Source organism: Ovis aries, chromosome 1, assembly GCF_016772045.2.
Source record: "Ovis aries strain OAR_USU_Benz2616 breed Rambouillet chromosome 1, ARS-UI_Ramb_v3.0, whole genome shotgun sequence".
In the NCBI taxonomy this organism is placed as follows: domain Eukaryota; kingdom Metazoa; phylum Chordata; class Mammalia; order Artiodactyla; family Bovidae; genus Ovis; species Ovis aries.
In genome coordinates, this window is record NC_056054.1 from 62976164 (window position 1) to 63001356 (window position 25193).

The 25193-nt window shown below is 36.4% G+C and overlaps 1 protein-coding gene across 5 annotated transcripts in view; it reads right to left on the reverse strand.

Moving 5' to 3' along the window:
* The window catches only part of COL24A1 (collagen type XXIV alpha 1 chain), a 393929-nt gene that overhangs the window by 123463 nt on the left and 245273 nt on the right, over positions 1–25193 (reverse strand). For all 5 annotated transcript variants that reach the window (XM_060400630.1, XM_004002153.6, XM_060400613.1 and 2 more), the window contains 5 exons: positions 24110–24163; positions 18050–18103; positions 17739–17783; positions 17576–17620; positions 5254–5307 (listed from right to left, as the gene is read on the reverse strand). In XM_060400630.1, coding sequence (XP_060256613.1) covers positions 5254–5307; positions 17576–17620; positions 17739–17783; positions 18050–18103; positions 24110–24163 — 252 coding nt within the window. The remainder of the gene's footprint in view (positions 1–5253; positions 5308–17575; positions 17621–17738; positions 17784–18049; positions 18104–24109; positions 24164–25193) is intronic.

Below are 25193 nucleotides of genomic sequence, written 5' to 3' on the forward strand. Positions count from 1 at the left end.
TTGCAGCACGTGGGCTCAGGAGTTGTGGCCCATGGGCTTAGTCGCCCCCAGGCCATGTGGAATCTTCCTGGACCAGGAATCAAACCCATGTCCACTGAACTGGCCATCTGCTCTAATTTCTTTATCACTTACTTTTTTCTGTTTACTTTGTATTTAATTTTCTATTCTTTTCCTAGTTTCCTAAAGTGGAAGCTTGGATTAGTGATTTTAGATCTTTCTTTTTCTCTAATATATGCATTTAATACTACAAATTTGCCTCTAAGCACTGTTTTCACTGCATTCTACAAAGTTTGATAAGTTATATTTTCATTTTCATTTAGTTGAAAATATTGTCAAATTTTCTCTTGAGACTTCTTCTTTCAACCAGTGTTATTTAGAAGTGTGTAGTTTAAATATTTTTCAGTTATGTTTCTCTTACTGAAATCTAGTTTAATTCCATTATGAATAGAGAATATATTTTCTATGACATCTCTTTGAAATTTGTTAAGGTGTGTTTTATGACCCAGAACACAGTTGATCTTGGTGAATATTCCATGTTAGCTTAAAAAGAATGTATATTCTGCTGTTATTGGATTAAGTCATCTATAAATGGGCTTCCCTGGTGGCTCAGAGGGTAAAATGTCTGCCTGCAACACAGGAGACCTGAGTTTAATCCCTGTGTCAGGAAGATTCCCTGGAGAAGAAAATGGCAACCCACTCCAGTATTCTTGCCTGGGAAATCCCATGGATGGACTGAAGCCTGGTAGGCTACAGTCCACGGGGTTGACAGAGTAGGACATGACTGAGCGACTTCATTTATACTTTCACTTTCATAAATGTTGATTAGATTCAGTTTTCTAATGGTGATGTTCAGTTCAACTATAATCTTACTGATTATCTGCTTGCTAGATCTCTCAATAACTGATAAACAGATGAGTGCTAAAGTCTCCAACTGAAATAATAAATTTGTCTATTTATCCTTGGAGTTCTATCAGTTTTTGCTTCACGTAATCTGATGCTCTCCTGTTAGATTCATATACATTAAGCACAATGATATCTTCTTGGAGAATTGATACCCTATCACTATATAGTATCCCCCTTTATCCCTCATAATTATCCTTGATCTACAGTGTATTTTGTTTGAAATTAATATAACTACTACAGTTGTCCTTTGGTTAGTGTTAGCATATCTTAGTCCATTTTGTCCATCCCTTTACTTTTAATATATCTGTGTCTTTATATTTAAAGTAGGTTCCTTGAAGACAACATACAGTTAGGTCTCATTTTTCTTTCTACTTTCTCTGTTTCTTAGAACATTGACATTTCAGTGATAACTGATATAGCTGTAAGACTTACTACATTTATTACCGTTTTCTATTTGCTACTCTTCTTTCTTTTTTTAGTTTCCATTCTTTCAGTTCAGTTCAGTCTCTTAGTCATATCTGACTCTTTGCAACCCCATGAACCACAGCACACCAGGCCTCCTTGTCCATAACCAACTCCGAGTCCACCCAAACTCACATCCATCGAGTTGATGATGCCATCCAACCATCTCATCCTCTGTTGTCCCTTTCTCCTCCTGCCCTCAATCTTTCCCAGCATCAGGGTCTTTTCCAATGAGTCAGCTCTTCGCATCAGGTGGCCAAAGTATTGGAACTTCAGCTTCCACATCATTCCTTCCAATGAACACCTAGGATTGATCTCCTCTAGGATGGACTGGTTGGATCTCCTTGCAGTCCAAGGGACTCTCAAGAGTTTTCTCCAACACCACAGTTCAAAAGCATCAATTCTTCGGCACTCAGCTTTCTTCACAGTCCAACTCTCACATCCATACATGACTACTGGAAAAACCATAGCCTTGACTAGATGAATCTTTGTTGGCAAAGTAATGTCTCTGCTTTTCAATATGCTCTCTAGGTTAGTCATAACTTTCCTTCCAATGAGTAAGTGTCTTTTAATTTCATGGCTGCAATCACCATCTGCAGTGATTTTCGAGCCCAGAAAAATAAGGTCTGACACTGCTTCCACTGTTTCCCCATCTATCTTCCGTGAAGTGATGGGACCAGATGCCATGATCTTCGTTTTCTGAATGTTGAGCTTTAAGCCAACTTTTTCACTCTCCTCTTTCACTTTCATCAAGAGGCTCTTTAGTTCTTCACTTTCTACCATAAGGGTGGTGTCATCTGCATATCTGAGGTTATTGATTTTTCTCCTTTCAATCTTGATTCCAGCTTGTGCTTCTTCCAGACCAGCATTTCTCACGATGTACTCTGCATATAAGTTAAATAAGCAGGGTGACAATATACAGCCTTGACATACTCCTTTTCCTATCTGGAACCAGTCTGTTGTTCCATGTCCAGTTCTAACTGTTCCTTCTTGACCTGCATACAGGTTTCTCAAGAGGCAGGTCAGGTGGTCTGGTATTCCCAACTCTTTCAGTATTTTCCACAGTTTATTGTGATCCACACAGTCAAAGGCTTTGGCATAGTGAATAAAGCAGAAACAGATGTTTCTCTGGAATTCTCTTACTTTTTCAATGACATTAAGACTTTTGATTCCATTTTCTCTCTTATTTTGGCATATAAATTTCACTTCTACTTTAATATAGATGTATTATTTTTGCTTACATACTTCTAAAGCAATTTAAGATTGTCATGAAGATTTTAAGATGGGTATGGTTAGTGCCGAACTCCTAACTTATATATCTGATTTTCTTCTTGCCTCTTTCAATCTTTTCTGCAGTTTCATTCCCTTTTATCAACATTTATTATATGTGGAATTTCTTCAAAGTTCATCCTAATATCTTTTTCTCTTTCCTATATGTTCTCCCTAGACCAATAACCCCAATATTTTAAATTTCAGGATATTATTCTGGTGGCTCAGATGATAAAGAGCCTGCCTGCAATGCAGGAGACCTGGATTCACTCCCAGCGTTGGGAAGATCCCTTGCAGAACAGAATGGCAACTCACAACAGTATTCTTGCCTGGAGAATCACATGGACAGAGAAGCCTGGCAGGCTGCCATCCATGGACTCGCAAAGAGTTGGACATGATTGAGTGACTAATACTTCAGTTTTCATTTCTTTCTGTTTTGAACTCCACAATCAACTGCCATCTTCATCTTTCTCAAAGACACCTCAGATCAACATAGCTAAATTTAATCTTCCATTCTCAAACATAAATTGCTGCTGATTTTTTTTCAGTTTTAATGAGAGATAACCTATTGATACTTCAAGCCACAACCTTAGAAACCATACTTCAGATATTTCACATACTTTACATCTTTCTCCTGTTGATTTTATCTCATTTGGAATATTTTATACCTACTTTTTTTTTCTGCTAATCAAAAATGTTCTACTGTATCTTATCTGGACTGTTGTAACAGAAAGGCTTTCTTGGTCCATTCCTATTTGGTTTGGGTGAGCTTTATGAAACAATAAGACAATCATAAAACTAGCCCTATCCCTTCAAAGATATCTCTTTGTTCTTATGCTAAAAATGCATATCCTTGGGAATGGGGCTTTTAGAGTTGCATGTGTTTCGTCCCCTGCCTCCCTTTCCATCCTCATCTTATACTCACTTCCCACTCGATTCCCTGTGTCACAGTCACACTGGCCTTCTTTTAGATCTTCAGATTAATATATAAGGCTTTCTCCCAGGTCATGACTTCTCTCTGGCATGACTTCTCTCTGGCATGACTTTCCCCCATATTTGCTTAAGTAACCCACTCTTCATCCTTCAGTTCACAGCACAAATTCTCCTCTTCTGGAAGTTTCCCTAACCCTAAATTAAGATGGTTTATTTTGTTATACATTCCCTTAGATTTTACTAGGTAGCTTAAATATGTGAAACAAAGCCCATCACACCCATTACAAATTGATTTATATTTTATTTACCAGAGCCACTGACCCTGGGACCTGAATGTCAATTTTTAAGCTTTTTCAGTCATTTAGTCATTTACAGTTACAACAGTAAATCTTTTTTTGTATAAAACTTGATATTATCTCTGTTGTTGTCATAGCTCTGTTGATACGCTTATCGTGACTTAAATGCATTTTTTATTAAGATTAATTTTAATGTTGTTTCACTTCAGCTAATATTACCAGCTAAATGATTACATCATGGGTATATGACTTTTTGGTTAGTGCTATTTAACAAACATGCACTAGATAGATAAATATGCCAGATATTGTACTAAGAAAGAGGATGGCAAAGATGAAAAAAAATGGTCTCTGACTTCAAGGAGCTATAGTTTCTTTAGAAGAAAGAGATATTTAGATATCTGCATGATTTTTGATCAAACAAATATTAGAAGTGGGATGGCAGGTTAAGAGATACAAACCAGAGAAAACTGAGAAGAATTTAGTTTGATAAAAATCAATATCACATTTAAGATTCTATATTTGGAAAAATTACACACATAGTCAAATCTTTACTTATTGTTTGAAGAGCTTATACCACAGGCTAAATGTATAAAGCAGGAAATGAACACAGATGGATAAGAATAGTTCTCTGACTATTAGAATTTTCCCCTTCATCCTAGCTAAATGAACTGTGCAAAAACCACTTATAAACTTTTGTGTCATGTGATGGATAAGATCAACCACACAGTAGTTTTAAAAACATTTGTATTGTAAATCTTAGGAGCATGTTACTGCACATTACATCTGATACCATTAGCCAGAAGAATGACTTCATAGGCAATAAAGAATATATTGTGAGAAAGAAGGTGTGGCAAGGTATTTCATTTTCACAGTTCATTTTCCATGGAAAATCTATAACTGAGTCCTATGTATGAAAATGTGATGTAAGTTTCTGAATTATTGACCTACTACCATTTCTGTCAAGTTTCCACATTTTGGCCCATTACGTGTAGAGTCTGGCTTCTCTATACGGTCTTTTATTACAGAGTTGCCTTCATAAGTGTGATTTTGTGTGTGTGTATGTGTGGGGGGAGTATAATAATTATTATATAAACAGCAGGCTGTTAAGAAAAAAATTCTGAGAGTCAATAAAACAGAATTATATTTGTTGAAAATAGAAATACATGCAGTGTTAATGGTTCCAGATAAACAGAACCAAATTTGACTTTATGAAACCAGAAAGGCACTATATATTATCTTCACAGCAAAATATTCATTCTTATAATTAACTGCCCATGATAAATGCTGGTTTCAAAAACATACCAGCCACATTACCACAGACAAATAATAAGAGGTAGGTAAAATACATTATGAGAAAAACGCAATTAGAAACACATAAAAATATACTTACTGGTTCTCCTGTAAGTCCCCTGTCTCCAGTACTCCCTGGGGGTCCTTGTAAACCCTGAATAAACAAAGGTAAAGCTTAGAGAAAAAATGATATTTGAAAATGTTTTAGTTTTCATACCTCAGCTTTCTTTTATGATCCTCCTATCTAATTTTTCTATCTTTATCCATTCTTTATTTTTTATTTTATGGTAAAATACGCATCACATATAATCCACCATTTTAATAATTTTAAAGTGTACAGTATGTGTAAATTTAGCGTACTATGGCATTAAGTATATTCACATTGTTGTGTTCACCATTATTACCACCATCCACTTTCAGAATTTTTTATATTCCCAAACTGAAACTCTGTACCCATTAAATAGCTCCCTATCCCCCACCCGCCTCCCCTGGCAACCACAATTCTACTTTCTGTCTCAATGAATTTGACTTAAAGTAGTCAAAGTAGGTGAAGAAGGCAATGGCAACCCACTCCAGTACTCTTGCCTGGAAAATCCCATGGGCAGAGGAGCCTGGTGGGCTGCCATCTATGGGGTCGCACAGAGTCGGACATGACTGAAGCAACTTAGCAGCAGCAGCAGCAGTCAAAGTAGGTAATTAAAGGGTCTTATATACATGGAATCATACAATATTTCTTCTTTTGTGTCTGGCTTATTTCATGTAGCATAAAGATCCATCCATTTGTAATGTGTGTAAAGACTTCTTTCCTTTTTAAGGTTGAATAATATTCTGCTGTATGTATATACCACATTTTCTTTATCCATTAATCATCAATAAAAAATTCAGGTTTTCTACACTTTGGTTATTATGTCTAACACTCCTATAAACATTAATATATAAGTATTTGTTTGTATCTGTACTTTACATTCTTTGGGGCACCTAGAAGTGAGTTATATGGGTTGATGGATAATATACAATTCTATGTTCAACAATTTGAGAAGCTGGGCAAACTGCTTTCCACAGCAGCCCCACCATTTTATATTCCCACCAGCATGGCACAATTCCTATTTCTCTGCATCCTTGTCAGCACTGATTATTTTTTCTTCATATATAGGTGTAGGGGTGTGTGTGTGTGTGTGTGTGTGTGTGTGTGTGTGTGTGATAATAGTCAACCTGGGTGGGAAGTGGTATCTCAGTGTGGTCTTGATTTGCATTTCCTGATTTCTTTGGAAGGAATGATGCTAAAGCTGAAACTCCAGTACTTTGGCCACCTCATGCGAAGAGTTGACTCATTGGAAAAGACTCTGATGCTGGGAGGGATTGGAGGCAGGAGGAGAAGGGGACGACAGAGGATAAGATGGCTGGATGGCATCACTGACTTGATGGGCGTGAGTCTGAGTGAACTCTGGGAGTTGGTGATGGACAGGGAGGCTTGGCGTGCTGCAATTCATGGAGTTGCAAAGAGTCGGACATGGCTGAGGGACTGAACTGAACTGAACTGAAAGACCAGTGATACTGAGAACCTTTTTATGTATTTCTTGGCCATTTATATATCTTCTTTAGAGGAATGGTTACTCAAGTCCTTTTGCTCATTTTGCCATTGTTGCTTATTATTCTGTCAATGAGTCATAGGAGTTCTTTATATCTGTGTGTATGCTCAGTCACTCAGTTACTCATACCCAGCTCTTTGTGATCATGGACTGTAGACTGCCAGGCTCCTCTGTCCGTGGGATTTTCCAGGCAAGATATAAAGGAGTGTGACTTATGCTCTCATAGCCTGGGAAGGCACAAGGGTCTCAGAACCTAATGACCAGAAATGATCAAATTGGACCTCTCCAATGTTCTTTATTTTACCCCATTTTTACACCATGCTATCCATGGTAACATAAAATAGAATCTTAGACATGGAGGTATATTCTAAAATGGTATGTAAAGTGAAAATTGCTCTGTCGTATCTTACTCTTTGCGACCCCATGAACTGTAGCCTGTCTGGCTCCTCTGTCCATGGAATTCTCCAGGCAAGAACACTGGAGGGGGTAGCCATTTCCTTCTCCAGGGCATCTGCCCAACCCATGAATCAAACCCAGGTCTCCGATATTGCAGGAGGATTCTTTATTGTCTGAGCCACCAGGGCTATAAAACTCTAAATCAAATTCCAGGTCCTCTTTGATCCTTCCATTCAAAGTATAACTGAGCATCTACTGTGTACCAGATACTGATGATTACTAATGATATATAAAATACTGACCTTATCTATTTGCCATTTGCTACTCCTACTCTTCTAAATTATTGCCTTTGGGAAGTTTGGCAATTATATAGCAGATCACAATTATTATTTTATCTTAAATTTAAAATTAAAAATTGATACTAAGTTGGAAGATATTAAAAATCTCCAGGAACAAAGAATCGAAGCTATAGTCATCAATGCTATGTTTAGTCACATATGATTGTCTGATTAGAGAAAGTAGCTGCTGTTGTTTGGCTGCTCAGTTGTGTCTGACTCTTTTGGGACCCCATGGACTGTAGTCTGCCAGCCGTCTCTGTCCATCGGATTTTTCAAGCAAGGATACTGGAGAGAGTTGCCATTTCCTTCTCTAGGAGATCTTCCCAACCCAGGAATTGAACCTGCATCCTGCATTGCAGGTGGATTCTTTACTGCTGAGCCACTGGTGAAGCGATTAGAGAAAGGCAGATTTGTAAAATCTTGTGGACTCTCATCTAAGACCATATTTCAGTTATGAAAATCACATTATCCATATACTCCTAAATTGAGACCAGATCAATATAAGGGATTCCTCTATGCCTGATATACCATTTGAAACATAAAGCACTTAGAATCTTAAATAATACTTGCCCAATTTGCTTTGTAAAGTGTGCCTGCACACAATATTAAGCTTGATATGTACTTTTAATACTGTTAATGCTGTATAAATGCTGTTTGGCAGAGCTATGAAATGATCTAAATGGACCCTAATTATTTTTATCGGAGATGAAAAAGAAAAGAACAAGCTGGCACAAAGTAAAAATTCCTTTTAAGGCTTTTCACATTCCCTTTTAAGGCTATAAGGCTACTGAAATACCTTATCTGTAGTACAACTCCTTGCTCCATGATGCATATCAGCAATGATACCAGTGATGACCAGGAGGCTAATGACTCTATAGTTATTATGGTTGCTATTTATTGAGGGCCTGTGCTAGGAACATAATGAGCATGATTTTTTTTTATAACTATAAATGTATCTCATTTTCCTGATAGGCAAACTGAAGTTCAGAAGGGTCAAATAATTTGTACTAAGTCAAAACAGCTGTAAGTGGAAGAACCAGAATCTGACTGAATCTGTCTGATTCCAATGTCAAGCTCTTTCACTATACTAAACTGCTTTTTACTGATTTCCATGAATTCAGTGCCCTTCTATTTTAAATAATCATGTGTAGGTTTGTATTCATATGTCAGACTCTAAGTTGACCAGACAAGGTTAAAAGCACTTAACAGAGATTTCAGCAGCCATCTACTCACAAAAGAGAGAAAACTTGGAATTTGATCACCAAGTTAAATGCCTACCAAATTAAAAAACAAACAATACTTTTCAAAGCAATATAATAGACTTTAGAGTCTCCACAATGAATAAGTCAAAATATTCAAGATATAGCTTAAAATTACTTAACAGGGAAAATTTCCCATATTTATAAGAAAAGGCAATTAATGGAAACCAGACTCAAGATAATATAGATTTTAGTAGTATCACATAACATTTTTAAAGTAGTTAATATAAAAATGCTCACTCATGTAAATAAAAGTGTGCTTATGATAAATAAACAGGAAATCTCAAAATAAAAAGTGTCTATAAAAAGAAACAATGACAAGTATAGAACTGAAAATTAAATCTCCAAATAAAAGTTTAAAATAAAATATCAAGAATAAAATTAAAAGGGCTTAGGGAACATAGGTTTAGGTTATCCAGTCTAAAAAAGAAAAAACAGGAAGAAGAAAGACTGAATTAGGAATGATAGGGCCCCAGGGACCTAAGGTAATCAGAATGACTAACATATATTTAACTAGAATACAAGAAGGAAAGAAGAGAGAAAATGGGGGTAGAAAAAATTAAAAATATATATTTTTCAATTTCCAAATTTAGTGAAAGATAATTTACACATGAAAAAAACTCAGCAAACCTCAAGCTGGATAAATGTGAAGAAAATTCACGTAGGCACGTCACAATCAAACTGCTGCTGCTGCTAAGTCACTTCAGTTATGTCCGACTCTGTGTGACCCCATAGGCAGCAGCCCACCAGGCTCCCCCATCCCTGCGATTCTCCAGGCAAGAACAGTGGAGTGGGTTGCCATTTCCTTCTCCAATGCACGAAAGTGAAAAGTGAAAGTGAAGTCGCTCAGTCGTGTCCTACTCTTCGCGACCCTGTGGACTGTAGCCTGCAAGGCTCCTCTGCACATGGGATTTTCCAGGCAAGAGTACTGGAGTGGGGTGCCATTGCCTTCTCCCACAATCAAACTACTGAAAACCAAAGATACAGAGATGCAGGGGAATAATGATAAAGATAAGTGTAGACCACTCTTCAGAAATAATGCAGGCCAAAAATAAATGGCATGTCATTTTTACAGCACTGAATGGAATCAGTACTGAATGGAAGCAAAAAAAAAAAACAAAAAAAAAACAAAAAAAAACAACTTTGTTGACCCAGAATTCTGTAATCAGTGAAAATATCCTTCAAGAATACACCACATTAACAAATTGAAAAATAAAGGCCATATGATTATCTCAATAGATGCAGAGAAAGCCTTTGACAAAATCAACATCCATTTATGATAAAAACTCTCCAGAAAGCAGGAATAGAAGGAATATACCTCAACATAATAAAAGCTATCTATGACAAACCCACAGGAAACATTGTCCTCAATGGTGAAAAGTTGAAAGCATTTCCCCTAAAGTCAGGAACAAGACAAGGGTGCCCACTTTCACCACTACTATTCAACATAGTTCTGGAAGTTTTGGCCACAGCAATAAGAGCAGGAAAAGAAATAAAAGGAATCCAAGTTGGAAAAGAAGAAGTAAAACTCTCACTGTTTGCAGATGTCATGATCCTCTACATAGAAAACCCTAAAGACTCTACCAGAAAATTACTAGAGCTAATCAATGAATATAGTAAAGTTGCAGGATATAAAATCAACACACAGAAATCCCTTGCATTCCTATACACTAATAATGAGAAAATAGAAAAAGAAATTAAGGAAACAATTCCATTCACGATTGCAATGAAAAGAATAAAATACTTAGAGTCTGGGTGAACTCCGGGAGTTGGTGATGGACAGGGAGGCCTGGTGTGCTGCGATTCATGGGGTAGCAAAGAGTCGGACATGACTGAGTGACTGAACTGAACTGAAAGAAACTAAAGACCTACATATAGAAAACTATAAAACACTGGTGAAAGAAATCAAAGAAGACACTAATAGATGGAGAAATATACCATGTTCATGGATCGGAAGAATCAAAATAGTGAAAATGAGTATACTACCCAAAGCAATCTATAGATTCAATGCAATCCCTATCAAGCTACCAGCGGTATTTTTCACAGAGCTAGAACAAATAATTTCACAATTTGTATGGAAATACAAAAAACCTCAAATTGCCAAATCAATCTTGAGAAAGAAGAATGGAACTGGAGGAATCAAGCTGCCTGACTTCAGGCTCTACTACAAAGCCACAGTCATCAAGACAATATGGTACTGGCACAAAGACAGAAATATAGATCAATGGAACAAAATAGAAAGCCCAGAGATAAATCCACCCACCTATGTACACCTTATCTTTGATAAAGGAGGCAAGAATATACAATGGAGAAAAGACAATCTCTTTAACAAGTGATGCTGGAAAACTGGTCAACCACTTGTAAAAGAATGAAACTGGAACACTTTCTAAGACCATATACAAAAATAAACTCAAAATGGATTAAAGATCTAAATGTAAGACCAGAAACTATAAAACTCCTAGAGGAGAACATAGGCAAAACACTCTCCGACATAAATCACAGCAGGATCCTCTATGATCCACCTCCCAGAATGCTGGAAATAAAAGCAAAAACAAACAAATGGGACCTGATTAAAATGAAAAGCTTCTGCACAACAAAGGAAACTGTAAGCAAGGTGAAAAGACTGCTTTTGGAATGGGAGAAAATAATAGCAAATGAAGCAACTGACAAACAACTAATCTCAAAAATATACAAGCAACTCCTGCAACTCAATTCCAGAAAAATAAACGACCCAATCAAAAAATGGGCCAAAGAACTAAACAGACATTTCTCCAAAGAAGATATACAGATGGCTAACATACACATGAAAAGATGCTCAGCATCACTCATTATCAGAGAAATGCAAATCAAAACCACAGTGAGGTACCATTTCATGCCAGTCAGAATGGCTGCGATCCAAAAGTCTACAAGCAATAAATGCTGGAGAGGGTGTGGAGAAAAGGGAACCCTCTTACACTGTTGGTGGCAATGCAAACTAGTACAGCCACTATGGAGAACAGTGTGGAGATTCCTTAAAAAAACTGGAAATAGACCTGCCTTATGACCCAGCAATCCCACTTCTGGGCATATACACCAACGAAACCAGAATTGAAAGAGACACGTGTACCCCAATGTTCATTGCAGCACTGTTTACAATAGCCAGGACATGGAAGCAACCTAGATGTCCATCAGTAGATGAATGGATAAGAAAGCTGTGGTACATATACACAATGGAGTATCACTCAGCCATTAAAAAGAATACATTTGAATCAGTTCTGATGAGATGGATGAAACTGGAGCTGATTATACAGAGTGAAGTAAGCCAGAAAAAAAAAAAACAAAACACCAATACAGTATACTAACGCATATATATGGAATTTAGAAAGAGGGTAACGATAACCCTGTGTGTGAGACAGCAAAAGAGACACAGATGTAAAGAACAGTCTTTTGGACTCTGTGGGAGAAGGGGAGGGTGGGATGATTTGGGAGAATGGCATGAAACATGTATAATATCATATAAGAAATGAATCACCAGTCTAGGTTCGACGCAGGATACAGGATGCTTGGGGTTGGTGCATTGGGATGACCCAGATGGATGGTATGGGGAGGAAGGTGGGAGGGCGGTTCAGGATTGGGAACACGTGTACATCCGTGGTGGATTCATGTTGATGTATGGCAAAACCAATACAATATTGTAAAGTAAAAAAAAAAAGAAAAAAAAAGAATAAACGTGAAATAAAGAAAAACTAAGAGACTTCATCAGTAAAAGAACTTGACTATAAGAAATCTAAAGGAAGTTCTACAGGCTTCAGGGAAATATACCTCTTAGAAATGTGCATATATAGAAAGAATTGAGAGCACCAGAAAGAGTAAATGCATGGATACATTTACAAATCACTACTTTCCTTCTAAATATCTCTAAAACATGTATTTCATTTATAGTAAGACAAAAATATTCTATTTATATTAAAGTAGAATTTTAACTTTGAAATATGGGGTTTATAACATATATAGAAATGTAATACATAAAACAAGTATAGCATGTAAGACAGGATGCTGGTAAATGAGTTTACATGGCCACAAGTTTCTTACTATTATGTTAAGTATTATTACCACATTAACTCTAAGTAGACATTAGAACCTTAGACTGTGACCCCTAAATCAGTTTTTGCAAACTACAGTCGGAGTGCCAAATTTAAGCTATCACCTGATGTTGTAAATAATTTTTTTGAACAATCATGCTCATTCTTTATATACTGTATATGGTTTCTTTCACACTATGACACTAGAGCTGAGGAGTTGCACCAGAGACCACATGGCCACAAAGGCTTAAATATTCTGTGGCTCTTTACAGAGATGGTTCGTTGACTTCTGACCTAGAATAACTACTGAAAGGCAATAATGAAAAGAAGTATAGCTAAAAAGTCAAGAGCTGAATTAAAATGGAGTTCTCAAAGTTATCCACTGCCTAAAGAAGGCACTCAGGGAGATGGTGAAAGACAGGGAAGCCTGGTGTGCTGCAGTCCATGGGGTCACAAAGAATTGGATGCTCCTGAGCAACTGAACAACAAAGAAGGCACTGAACACCACCACCATGACAAAGGAAAAACTGTCATAAAATGTCAAAAACTGTCATAAAATGGTAGGCCTAAATGCAGCTACATCAATAACTACATTAGGTGGAAATGGAGCCAACGCTAATTAAAAGGCAGAGGTTGTCAGGATGAATTAAAAGACAAGATGTAACTTTAAGACACTCACTTTAAACATCTAGGCACAGATAGCTTGAAAATAAATGAATGAAAAACATATGCCATGCAAACAGCTAGAGAGACTCATATCAAATAAAGTAGATTTCAAAATAAAAAGTATTACCAGAAAGAAAGAGGAACATTTTGTAATAAGAAAAGGGTCTGTTGATTGGGAAGACATAATAACCATTTGTAAATACTCTAAAAATAGTTTCAAAATGTACAAAGCAAAATCTGAAAGAATTAGAGTCACAGACAAATACAAAAATCGAAGGTAGAGGATTTAATACCCCTATCTCATCAACTGAAAGAGTATCTATATAAAAATCAATGCTGAATGAACTGTTAATAGTTTCTTTTATAAGATTTAGAAAACTAATAAGTTATGAAGACTTTATCACTTAATAATACAATGCATTGTGTCCTTTCTTCTTGATTCTCTCTTTGAGTCAGATATACACACGAACAGAAGAACAATATAGGAAATAACATTGTCCCACAGACAAATATGGGTAAGGTCAGTTTTCATCCAGTTCCAAAGAAGAGCAATATCAAAGAATGCTCAAACTCCTGCACAATTACACTCATTTCACAAGCAATCAAGTTAATGCTCAAAATTCTCCAAGCTAGGTTTCAACAGTATGTGAACTGAGAACTTCCAAATGTATAAGCTGGATTTAGAAAAGACAGAGGAACCAGAGATCAAATTGCCAACATCTATTAGATCACAGAAAATGCAAGGGAATTCCAGAAAAACATCTACTTCTGCTTCATTGACTATGCTAAGGCCCTTGACTCACAACAAACTGTGGAAAACTCTTAAAGAGATAGGAACACCAGCCACTTTACCTGTCTCCTGAGAAACCTGTAGGCAGGTCAAGAAGCAACAGTTAGAACCAGACATGATATAATGGATTGGTTCCCAATTAGGAAAGGAGTACATCAAGGCTATATATTGTCACCCTACTTATTTAACTTGTATGCAGAGTACATCATGCAAAATGCTGGGCTGGATGAAGCACAAGCTGGAATCAAGATTCCCAGGAGAAATATCAATAACCTCAGATATGCAGATGATACCACCCTAATGGCATAAAGTGAAGAGGAAATAAAAAGCCTCTTGATGGTGAAAGAGGAGAGTTAAAAAGCTGGCTTGAAACTCAACATTCAAAAAACTAAGATCATGGTATCTGATCCCATCATTTCATGGCAAATAGATAGGGAAAAAATTAAAACAGTAGCAGATTTTATTTCCTTGAGTTCTAAAATCACTGCAGGTGGTGACTGTAGCCATGAAAGTAAAGCATGCTTCCTCCTTTGAAGAAAAGCTATGACAAACCTGGACAGTGCATTAAAAAGCAGAGACATCACTTTGCCAACAAAGATCTATATAGTCAAAGCTATGGCTTTTCCAGTAGTGATGCACAGATGTGACAGTTGGACCATAAAGAAAGTTGAATGCTGAAGAATTGATGCTTTTGAATTGTGGTTCTGGAGAAGACTCTTGAGAGTCCCTTGCACTGCAAGGTAATCAAACCAGTCAATTCTAAATGAAATCAATCCTGAATATTCACTAGAAGGACTGATACTAAAGCTGAAGCTCCAATACTTTGACCACCTGATGCGAAGAGCTGACTCATTGGAAAAGATCCTGATGCTGGGAAAGATGGAAGGCAAACGGAGAAGATGGCAGTAGAGGATGAGGTGGTTAGATAGCATTATTGAATCAATGGACATGAGCTTGAGCACTGAGAGACAGTGAAGGACAAGGAAGTCTGGTATGCTACAGTCCATGGGGTTGCAAAGAGTCGGACATGACTGAGCAACTGAACAACAACACAACAAGTATACTTCTGTTTATTTGGACTAGCCAAGAACTATATGTGCTAACAATTTTCATTTAATACCTAGTTTTAGCATTATGACAATTTCAGTCAGTTCAGTTCAGTCACTCAGTGGTGTCTGACTTTTTGAGACCCCATGGACTGCAGCACGCCAGGCTCCCCTGTCCATCACCAACTCCTGGAGCTTACTCAGACTCATGTCCATTGAGTTGGTGATGCCATCCAACCATCTCATCCTCTGTTGTGCCCTTCTCCTCCTGCCTTCAATCATTCCCAGCATCAGGGTCTTTTCAAATGAGTCAGTTCCTTGCATCGGGTGGCCAAAGTATTGGAGTTTCAGCTTCAGCATCAGTCCTTCTAATGAATACTCAGGACTGATTTCCTTTAGGATGGACTGGTTGGATCTCCTTGCTGTTCAAGGGACTCTCAAGAGTCTTCTCCAACACCACAGTTCAAAAGCATCAATTCCATGACAATTTAGAGATGTCTATTTTACACATAAAGAAAATATGATCTGAAAAGCTAACCAATCTAGCCAAGACTATACATTATTAGCAGCATGCATTAAAACAAAGGTCAATCTGACCTCCAGTGCATCTTTCTATTATAAGCACTGTCTGATTGTTGACAGTGAAAAAATGACTAGAGACACTGAGATTACTCTGCAGGATCAAATGTATCTGGGGGGCATCTGGATTTGTTGGATTCACTGATGCTAGCTTTCTTCAGATCTCAAGTCTCTTTCAGTTCAATCAAGACCAAGGGGATGACGTATGTACAAGTCTAAGTAAACCTCAACAGTTAGTATTAACTCATTTTGTACTGTCATCTGCTAACGTAACTTTGCTGCTGCTGCTGCTAAGATGCTTCAGTCGTGTCCAACTCTGTGCGACCCCAGAGACGGCAGCCCACTGGGCTCTTACAATAATCTATGAGACTTGTTTGCTGTCAGTTACAAAATGGTTCTAGTAAGAACCATTTGGTTTCCTCAACCATTTTTGATTGAGGAAACCAGATATCTAATTTTACATTTATCCAGGCATATGTGATAAGCCGAACATGAGCTAAATCTAAGGAATGTCAACAATGTACAATATGTGTAAGTAATTTAACTTCTCCTGGTTTCATTTTTCTAAAATAAGAAGAACAGGCTTGAAAAATTCCCAATGTTTCCATTCATCACAAATGCTAATTTTGTGTACAGTGCAGCAACATGGAAGAATCTCCAGAAACACTGTTTACATTGATATAAAAGAAACTCAGATGATGAATATTAATACTCAGAAATAGTCTTCCAGGGTGACTTCAATTAATAATATATTCTCACAAATAAGTTCTTTCCCTGGAAAAACAACCGTTTTTCTCTTTTAAGTCTCTTCTGTAGGTTTGACCATTGTCAAATGTAATGCTATTATGGGAAACAACAGGCAGGGGGCAGCAGATTTCATAGACGAACAAGTGAATCCAGTGACATTAGTGATAACACTACAGCAGCTAAAACATTCTGTCCTATCCTTTTCTGACTATTCAGTTGCCGTATATTTAAACTGTATAACTTTAAATTATACATATATGTATATAACAAATCAAAATGACATTAAAAACTATGTTCAAAATGAAATAAAAAACCCAAACGTTTAAGCTCGTGTATTCAAAATTATACACGTATATATGAGTAACATACATGTGTATGTGAATATATTTCTCTTTTTAAAAACATACTTTCTTCCCTTTAATTAATATTGATAACCACAGAACTTATGTCCCAGAGAAAAAAATTGTATAATTGTGAGATTTTTGATGGTTAGGAAAATATTTAATATTATATGGTATTAAAAACTCTTAGAGTAGGGCCATGGGAAATATAAAGACACACACAGCTCTACACGCTAAGAGTCCAAACAATACAAGTTGAGTTAAAATGAAACTAGGCATGAGGCCTCAAAGAAGTTTCTTACGTTATCCTCATAATGTTCCATTATATTTATATGATATCACACTACTTTATCTTGAAATGGGTTTTACAGAAAAACTATCATAATCAGATGAAGTTAAAGTGTCGGTTACCACTATCAGTTCATAGATAGGTACAGAAAAGGCTCAGAATGAGTGAGCAATTTGCCCCAATGAAAGAATGACCTAAGGATTAAAGGAAGAAAATAACTTACACTCTCTTGTTCTAACATACTGATTACTAAACAAGAGTTGTATCAGAGGATAAAGTGTGTAAAATATATTTATGGTTTGATTATTTTTAATTACTTACTGGTTTTCCTTGAACTCCTCTCTCTCCAGGGTTTCCAGTCTTACCCTACACGAGAAAGAAAATGCCTGAGTTAAGCAGCTCCCCCCTCAAATATGAATCACAGATCAAGAAAAATGGAAGATTTTATATATTTATCATTAATGTGAAATATTTTACTACTCACAGTAAGACCATGAGGCCCTCTTTTTCCTTGATCTCCGGTTTCACCCTAACAAGAATCAATAACAGGTGAGTTAATAAGTATGGGTATTATGGTCTTACACACATACACTCACATACCAAAAAAGTAAGACATTAAATACATACTTCAAAAACACATTTCTGTGAGTACAGTAAAAACTTATGTATGTTTCATAATTAGACTTAAAAATTAGAAACATACTTTTATAAGAAAATACATCAGTGTTTAGACAGGTAGGAAATATAGGCTCAAAAATATTTAACTGCATATGAAATAAGAAAATAAATGATTACCTTGGTACCTTGTATACCCTGTTCTCCTAAGGGACCATCTGGTCCTCTTGGTCCCTAGAGATGAAAAAAGTATCCTGTTGTTAATTTTACATGTTTCTTTTGCACTGTTATGCATCCATACAAATGGAGACATTGCCCTCAATAGCTGACAAACTCCTTTTGCTTGTTTCTGGGCCAGGAATACAGTAAAGAATACAGCTGGGTATATGGGTGAACTCATTTGCATAGGAGAATCAGGCCAGTGTTTTCAAGACTTAATGCAAAATTGTAAATCAGATAACCATAAAAACAGCTGATTGAGTTGTTGAGGCAGGCAGCTGTAACATAGATTTGTTATTTAAGTATTTTGTTTACCTTATCATTTACTCTACAGAAATCCGGAATTTATCCTAAAAACAACTGTAAAGTAACTTTAAAGTAGCTAGTTTGTCCAAACAGTCTTCTTGTTTTATATTTCTGGAATGGCACTCTTCTCACCACTTTATTAGGAAATGAGTGCTGACTGCATGTTCTCTACCATGCACCTGCTTGACCACTGAAAGATGGCCATGGGCACAGAAAAGGAACAGAAAATGCTGCTGAGAATGTTCAGGTATGTTTAAAATTTCTGAGCTGTGTTGCTATTGATACTAAATGAGTAATTGGCTGTGAATATTAGTTGCAAAAGTCATTCTCTAATGAAAGATGGTATACATTCCTTGACAAAATTATAACTGTCCTTGGAAGATCTTAAAGTCCTTTTAAAGAGAATTAATCAAATTCTACAACCATTAACTGAACACTAACTGTGAAAAAGGCGCTGCATTAAATGTTATGGGTATCCATATTATAATATAAGGTAAATTACAAAAGAAACTATAATATAGGCAGAGATAAGGTGTGTTAAGGGGTAAAGTGATTTAAAGGAGGGAGAGAGCTTTCACAGGTTGTAAAGGGAATGGAGGTATTATTTTGACAGTCAGAGATCATGCTCTGGAAGAAATTCTAAATAGAGGGATAGTATGAGAAAAGGATACAGAGGCAGAAAAGAAGATATGCAACAATGAAAAATGTAGTTCGTTTAACCTGAGTTATTGATTACACCGAGCATTTTCTAGTATTTCTATATTAATAAATAATTGTAGAAAGACTGGGATTTAAAAGGTAAAGGACTGGAGTTTATAGCTGAATCAATAAACAATGAGGAGGCATTGAAGATTTCTACGCAAAACAGTGATACAAATTTCCTAATGTAACATGATGATTTGAAGGAGCCCCACAGGCTTCAGCACCTTCTACTGTATCCCATCTGAGGTCAACTTAGTTTATACTATACTGTTTATAAAGCCGCTTACTGTAATAGGATGCTCTTCCTGGGTGCTCTTGGGGTAACTGCATACCCTGATCCTGTTGGGAACATTCATGGGATTGCAGAGAAGACTCACGCTCCATGAGGCTGCATAGCTCCACTGGGCATGCCAGAGCCAAAGCACTATACTTTCTCAGTCTGTATTTAAGGCACTCCATGACATGTCCCCAGCTTACTTTTGACCCTATTTTCCCATAAAAGACTGCAAAACTAAGTTAAACTCTGAATGTATAGGACCCTGAATGTCAGATTGAGGAATATGGACTTAATAGCTATGTGACTTTCAAAGTGCTATTCACTTAACAAACATTTATAGAGGACCAACTGGGAGAAGAGACAAATCCCCGAATTTATAAGACAGCAAATATATATACAAAATTATAATATAAAATGACTATCAGTAGTCAGGTATAATGTAGAAAAATAAAGGTTAAGAGACTAGAAAGAATCTAAGGTGGGGAGGGGAGCTACTTTAGAGGGGTGTTTGAGAAAGCTCTCAAGGGACATGTGGCTAGACCTGAAGGAGATGAGACTGAGGGTATGCAAATAACTTGGGAAAGATCATTCTGGTAGGAGCAATAGAAACTGCAAATGTCCTGAGGTGGGGCTTCCTTGGAATGTTTGACAGCTAAGTAACTGAAGATAGAAGAAAAACCAAACTTAAAGGATGACTGAAGTTTCAAGAGCAATCTCACAGGACCTTGTTTTATAATTACCTTTACCTTAAAAATTCAGTGGCCTATATTGATTCTTTCCCTAGCACCTTCTATGCCCCTTTCCCTTTTTCTTCTCTTTAGGAAAACACTTTCAAAAATTTTTTGGAGTAGTAATAGAACATGGCTGAGAAAGTATGAGAAGAAATGAGTAGTTATCATTCTAAAATACCACAGGAAACAAGTAGGATCTAGAAGTGTGTCCACTGGTAACCAGGCATTTAACTCTTTTGTAACATGAAATTTCTGACTTTCTTGGATATTTTGCTAATATTAGCCAGTAGAATTATGACAGCATTAATATAAAATCAAATTGGAAATGTAAGTTTGCTTGTGGCAGAAAGCGGGTAGTGGCGAGAAGATAAAAATTCTGACTCCATGTTAAGACTGGCAGAACTCTTGAAAAGTCTGGTCCTCCCGATGTTTCAGTTAAGGGTTGGTTAATTAACTAAAGCTTAGCTTTATCAACATTTATAACTTTTACTTTGATATTGGTTGCAGAAGTTATCCCTGGGTTACTGTATATGCCTTCTCTGACTCCTGAGACAACAAGCTTCAGGTCAAGTTCTAAGAAGACTAGACAAGCAGTATTATAATAGGTACCTAATTGGGTATAAAGTTATTCTTTCTAGTACTTGCCTTAAAACATCCGACTAGCTATAATATAAAGCTCTTGAAGAATGTATTCTGGCTAAGTAAAAAAAAAAAAATCTGACCTTTTTTTTGTCCTCTTTTGGAAAAGTTAAAAGTCAGCTACAGGTTTGCTGTGTTCAGTCTCTAGATTGTGTCCGGCTCTTTGCGACCTCATGGACTGCACACCAGGCTTCCCTGTCTCCCAGAGTTTGCTCCAATTCATGTCCAGAGAGTCAGTGATTCCACCCAACCATCTCATCCTCTGTTGCCCTCTTCTCCTCCTGCCTTCAATCTTTCCCAGCATCAGGGTCTTTTCCAATGAGTCAGCTCTTTGAATCAGGTGGCTAAAGTATTGCAACTTCAGCATCAGTCCTTCCAATGAATATTCAGGGTCTATCTCCTTTAGAATTGACAGGTTGATCTTGCTGAAGAGTCTTCTCCAGAATCACAATTCAAAAGCTTCAGTTCTTCAGCGCTCAGCCCTCCTTATGGTCCAACTCTCACATCTGTACGTGACTACTGGAAAAACCATAGCTTCGATTGTATGGACCTTTGTTAGCAAAGTGATGTCTCTGCTTTTTAATATGCTATCTATGTTTGTCATAGTTTTTCTTCCAAGGAGCAAGCATCTTTTAATTTCATGGTTGCACATCCACAGTGATGTCAGAGCCCAAGAAAGGAAAATAAGTCACTACAGGCTACAGGTAACTCCCATCTAACAATCTCAAACTACATGAACATTTTCAGTCAATCCTGTCATCTTTTTCATAAAGGGCAGGATTATACAATCTTCACAAAACAAGTTAGAAAAGTTTTCATGATACTAAGTTGTTTAGGTTGTTTCCTGAGATGGCAGGTATTGTTGCTTGCCTGAGCTTTTGCTATTCTCTGTCAATATTGTATGATACTTTAAAAGCCACTGATTGTAAGTCATTAAACCATGAAATCATGTGGCTTATATCTAAGGAATAGTTAACCTTGAATTCCCCAAGATAGTAGGAGAGTTTGACAGATTGTATTAAATCAGCAAATGTTAGACAGATGAATGGCAGATGGATGGATAGCAGAGAATCAAATGGAGAAGCAGAATCCTTGGCTTGCAGTTCTACCATTCATGATGTTCACATAGTCACATATGATAAAAGCACAAATCACAGGCAGAACAGCAAGGGAGTATAAGCAGTAGTTTCATACTGAGAGTTTTTTGTATAGTTTCCATGAAAATGTGCCTAGCTTCCCCTCCAATGTACTGTGACACAGTTGTGTGTCATAAAGTGTTACACGTGTGCTGGAAATATTGACCTCTTCAGTCTTTGGGGTAGCAAGGAAAGGCTCGGGCACAGGCATCTCCATCCAAATAACTTGTATTAATCCTCGTAGGCTGGACAGAAATTCTCAAATTTTTGTGAGTGAAAAACATTTGAAATGATATGCATTATGATCACATCTATAGTGGAGAACAGGTGAGAAAATAGGTTGACGGCAGAAGAAGATACTAGGGGAGAACTAGAATGGAACTTCATAATACTGTATTTTTTCCTTAACATTCTGGTCTTCAGTTCTTTTTGTATTCCCAATGTTGACCGATTACATGAAATATTCTCCTGTAAAGGGAGTACTTTTGTACTAAATAAAGCCCTTATTTCTAAACTAGAACTTTGCTTAAGAAATATTGGATGCACTTTAAATAATTATGAGGAGTCATCTGGAAATATATCAGTAAAATGTATCTGGAGGATGAGAGAGACCTCTGAGGAGGGGAGAGATGAAGACAAAGTGTCAAATCAGAAAAGAGTGATACTTTGCCCAGGGATCACAGGAAAGTTAAAAAACTACAGATAAATAAACTTTCCATATGACATGAGATAGCACAAGTGATTCAGAAACATACCCTGCTTAAGTATATGGCTTATATATGCCTGGATAACCAATAATATCTCAATTATTTAGCTAACCAAATAAAGTTTTCTTTTTTTTCCATCTGTCACAAAGTTGGTTGAACTTTACCACTGTGAGTAACACAGCGCTGAATAAACACATTTGACCTGACCAAGTACTGAATGTTGGCAGGGTACAGACCACTAAAATGACAGAGTACAGATCATCTTCCATGATTTTTTATTATTCTAAATCTCATTTGGGCTAAAATTGATGTGGCCATCAGTATCATTTATAGACTGTAAATCCATAACCCAGAAAGGAAAATAGTTTTTCAGAAAAGCAGTGATGATACAGAAAAATTTGCTCTTTTTCTTTAATCCTCACCTAAAACACAGCACATGAAATTAAGGTCATTACTTCTTTGGGCTTATTTTATTTTTTGGCCACTCTGTGCAGCTTGTAGGCACTTAGCTCCCTGATCAGGGATTGAAACCAAGCCACAACAGTGAATGTGCCGAATTCATATCATTGTATTGCCAATGAGTTCTTAAAGTTGTTATTTTAAACTAAGCACCTTTCTTGCACTTGCCAACTGGAAAATGGGAGGGTGGTTTGTTTTGTTTTGTTTTGTTTTTTTAAGTCTTTGTTATTTGGAGGCCATTAGTTTAGCATTTTTAAATATTTTCTCCTCTAGCTGTAAAAGTCAAGGTAAAGCCAAGGAAGAAAACAGACTTCTTAGAGGCTACATATTCAAATTAATCAAGGAAAAATACTCTAATATTCAATGCAGTATTGAAAAACCATAGGCTTTGAAGTTAGACACTCTAAGGTTTGAATCCTAGTTGTGCCCTAGACCTATGCAACAGTTCATACGCTTAAACTCTTGGAGCCCCATTTTCCTCAACTATAATATCTGAGATAAATGCCTCTCCCTTTTAGAGTGGTTTTGAGTATTAGTATATGTAAAAGTGCTTGGCACATGACAGGCATGTAATAAATGGTGGTTCTTATTTCTTTAAAGAAAAAAATAGGATCTAAATGTTTAAAAGACTTGAGGAATGAAAGGTTTTTAACTTAATTTTCTTAAGCATAATTGTTAGACAATGATTATATTACCTCTTATTTACAGTGAATAAACTCTTAGTCATCCTTTGTATCCTCATTCTATTTCCTATCATTCTTTATCATGCTGTTACTATCTCTTGCTATATAAGTCTCTTTGTGAGTTCAAAAATAATTTTTTTAAACATCTTCACATTCACAATTCCCCCAGTGGATGAAACTGGAAGTTGGGAATAAGAGAGAATTCTTCAGTCAGTAAAATTTCTAAAACACAAAATGGAAAGGTATGGTTTTATAAGTACAAATGATTATAAATTACACTGCAATTAATGTTTCCATCTAATATAAGCTATTTTTGCTGAACACATCACTATTTACATTTCTTTTTTTAGGTTAACGTACTTCCTTGATTTGATAACTTACTCTTCGTCCTTTAGGACCTGGAATCCCAGGTGGTCCTCTTGCCCCCACATGACCCTACATGTTGAAAATTTAAAAATCAGTTACAGAATTCACAGGAATATTACAAGAATAGTAGCTATAACCATTCTTATGACATGCAATTCTCACTGGGAATTCTTAAAAAACAAATATCATATTGGCCTTTCCCAATACTCTGCCTTTGACATATCCTACTATTTGGAGAAATTTAATTTCTAAGTGTTTATACCCTGAAAAGAATGAGAAGTACTTAATATTCACTGACCGCATGGTTTTTATGATAAACACATATGGACTGGTAGTGGAGGGAGATATGCCCTTAACCAATGTGACCAGTCTAACCTGCCTGGTCCGTCAAAGAAGCAATGGCTACTTTTCCAAGATTTCTTTCTCATTCCTCTAGATGTTTATGATAATCCCATCACATAAAAATGGATTTTTTCTGTTACCATGAAAAATGCCACAAATTTTTCCAAAGTAATATGCTACAAAAATAGTCTTCAGTGAAGATTGCACTATTATTCAGTCAATTACAATGAGCTCTTTTTATACCTAATAGTCTTCAATGAAGACTTGCTTAGAAAGCAAATTTTATTTGTCTGTATAACGTAGGTAGATGAAAATGAAAACAGTGAACTTTCACAGGAAATAAAATCTATTTTTTATCTTACACGACTAAAAAAATTAGCAACCGTGCCCTAGATCAGTCTTCCTCATTTGCAAGTCAATACATGTCTATCAGTATGCTGGAAAATTGGGCTTATCTTCAAAACAGAACCTTCACAAAACAGCATAAACCCTTTTGGATAATAGTTCTACTTAGGGGATCACAAAGGCTCATATTTTTCACATTTAAGTACACAATAACTTTTAATCTTTAATCAGCAAACTTTCTCTTTAGAGACAAGACTTCATTATTTTCCTGTAAACACAAATGGAATTTTTCAAAACTCAATTTTTGAATACTAAATTTTTCTAAGGACTTTTTCAGTTGGAGAATATTAGCAAATTTCTAAGAACAGTATGTTGGAACTTGTGCTTGTGATTTGTCCAATTGGTCTTACTT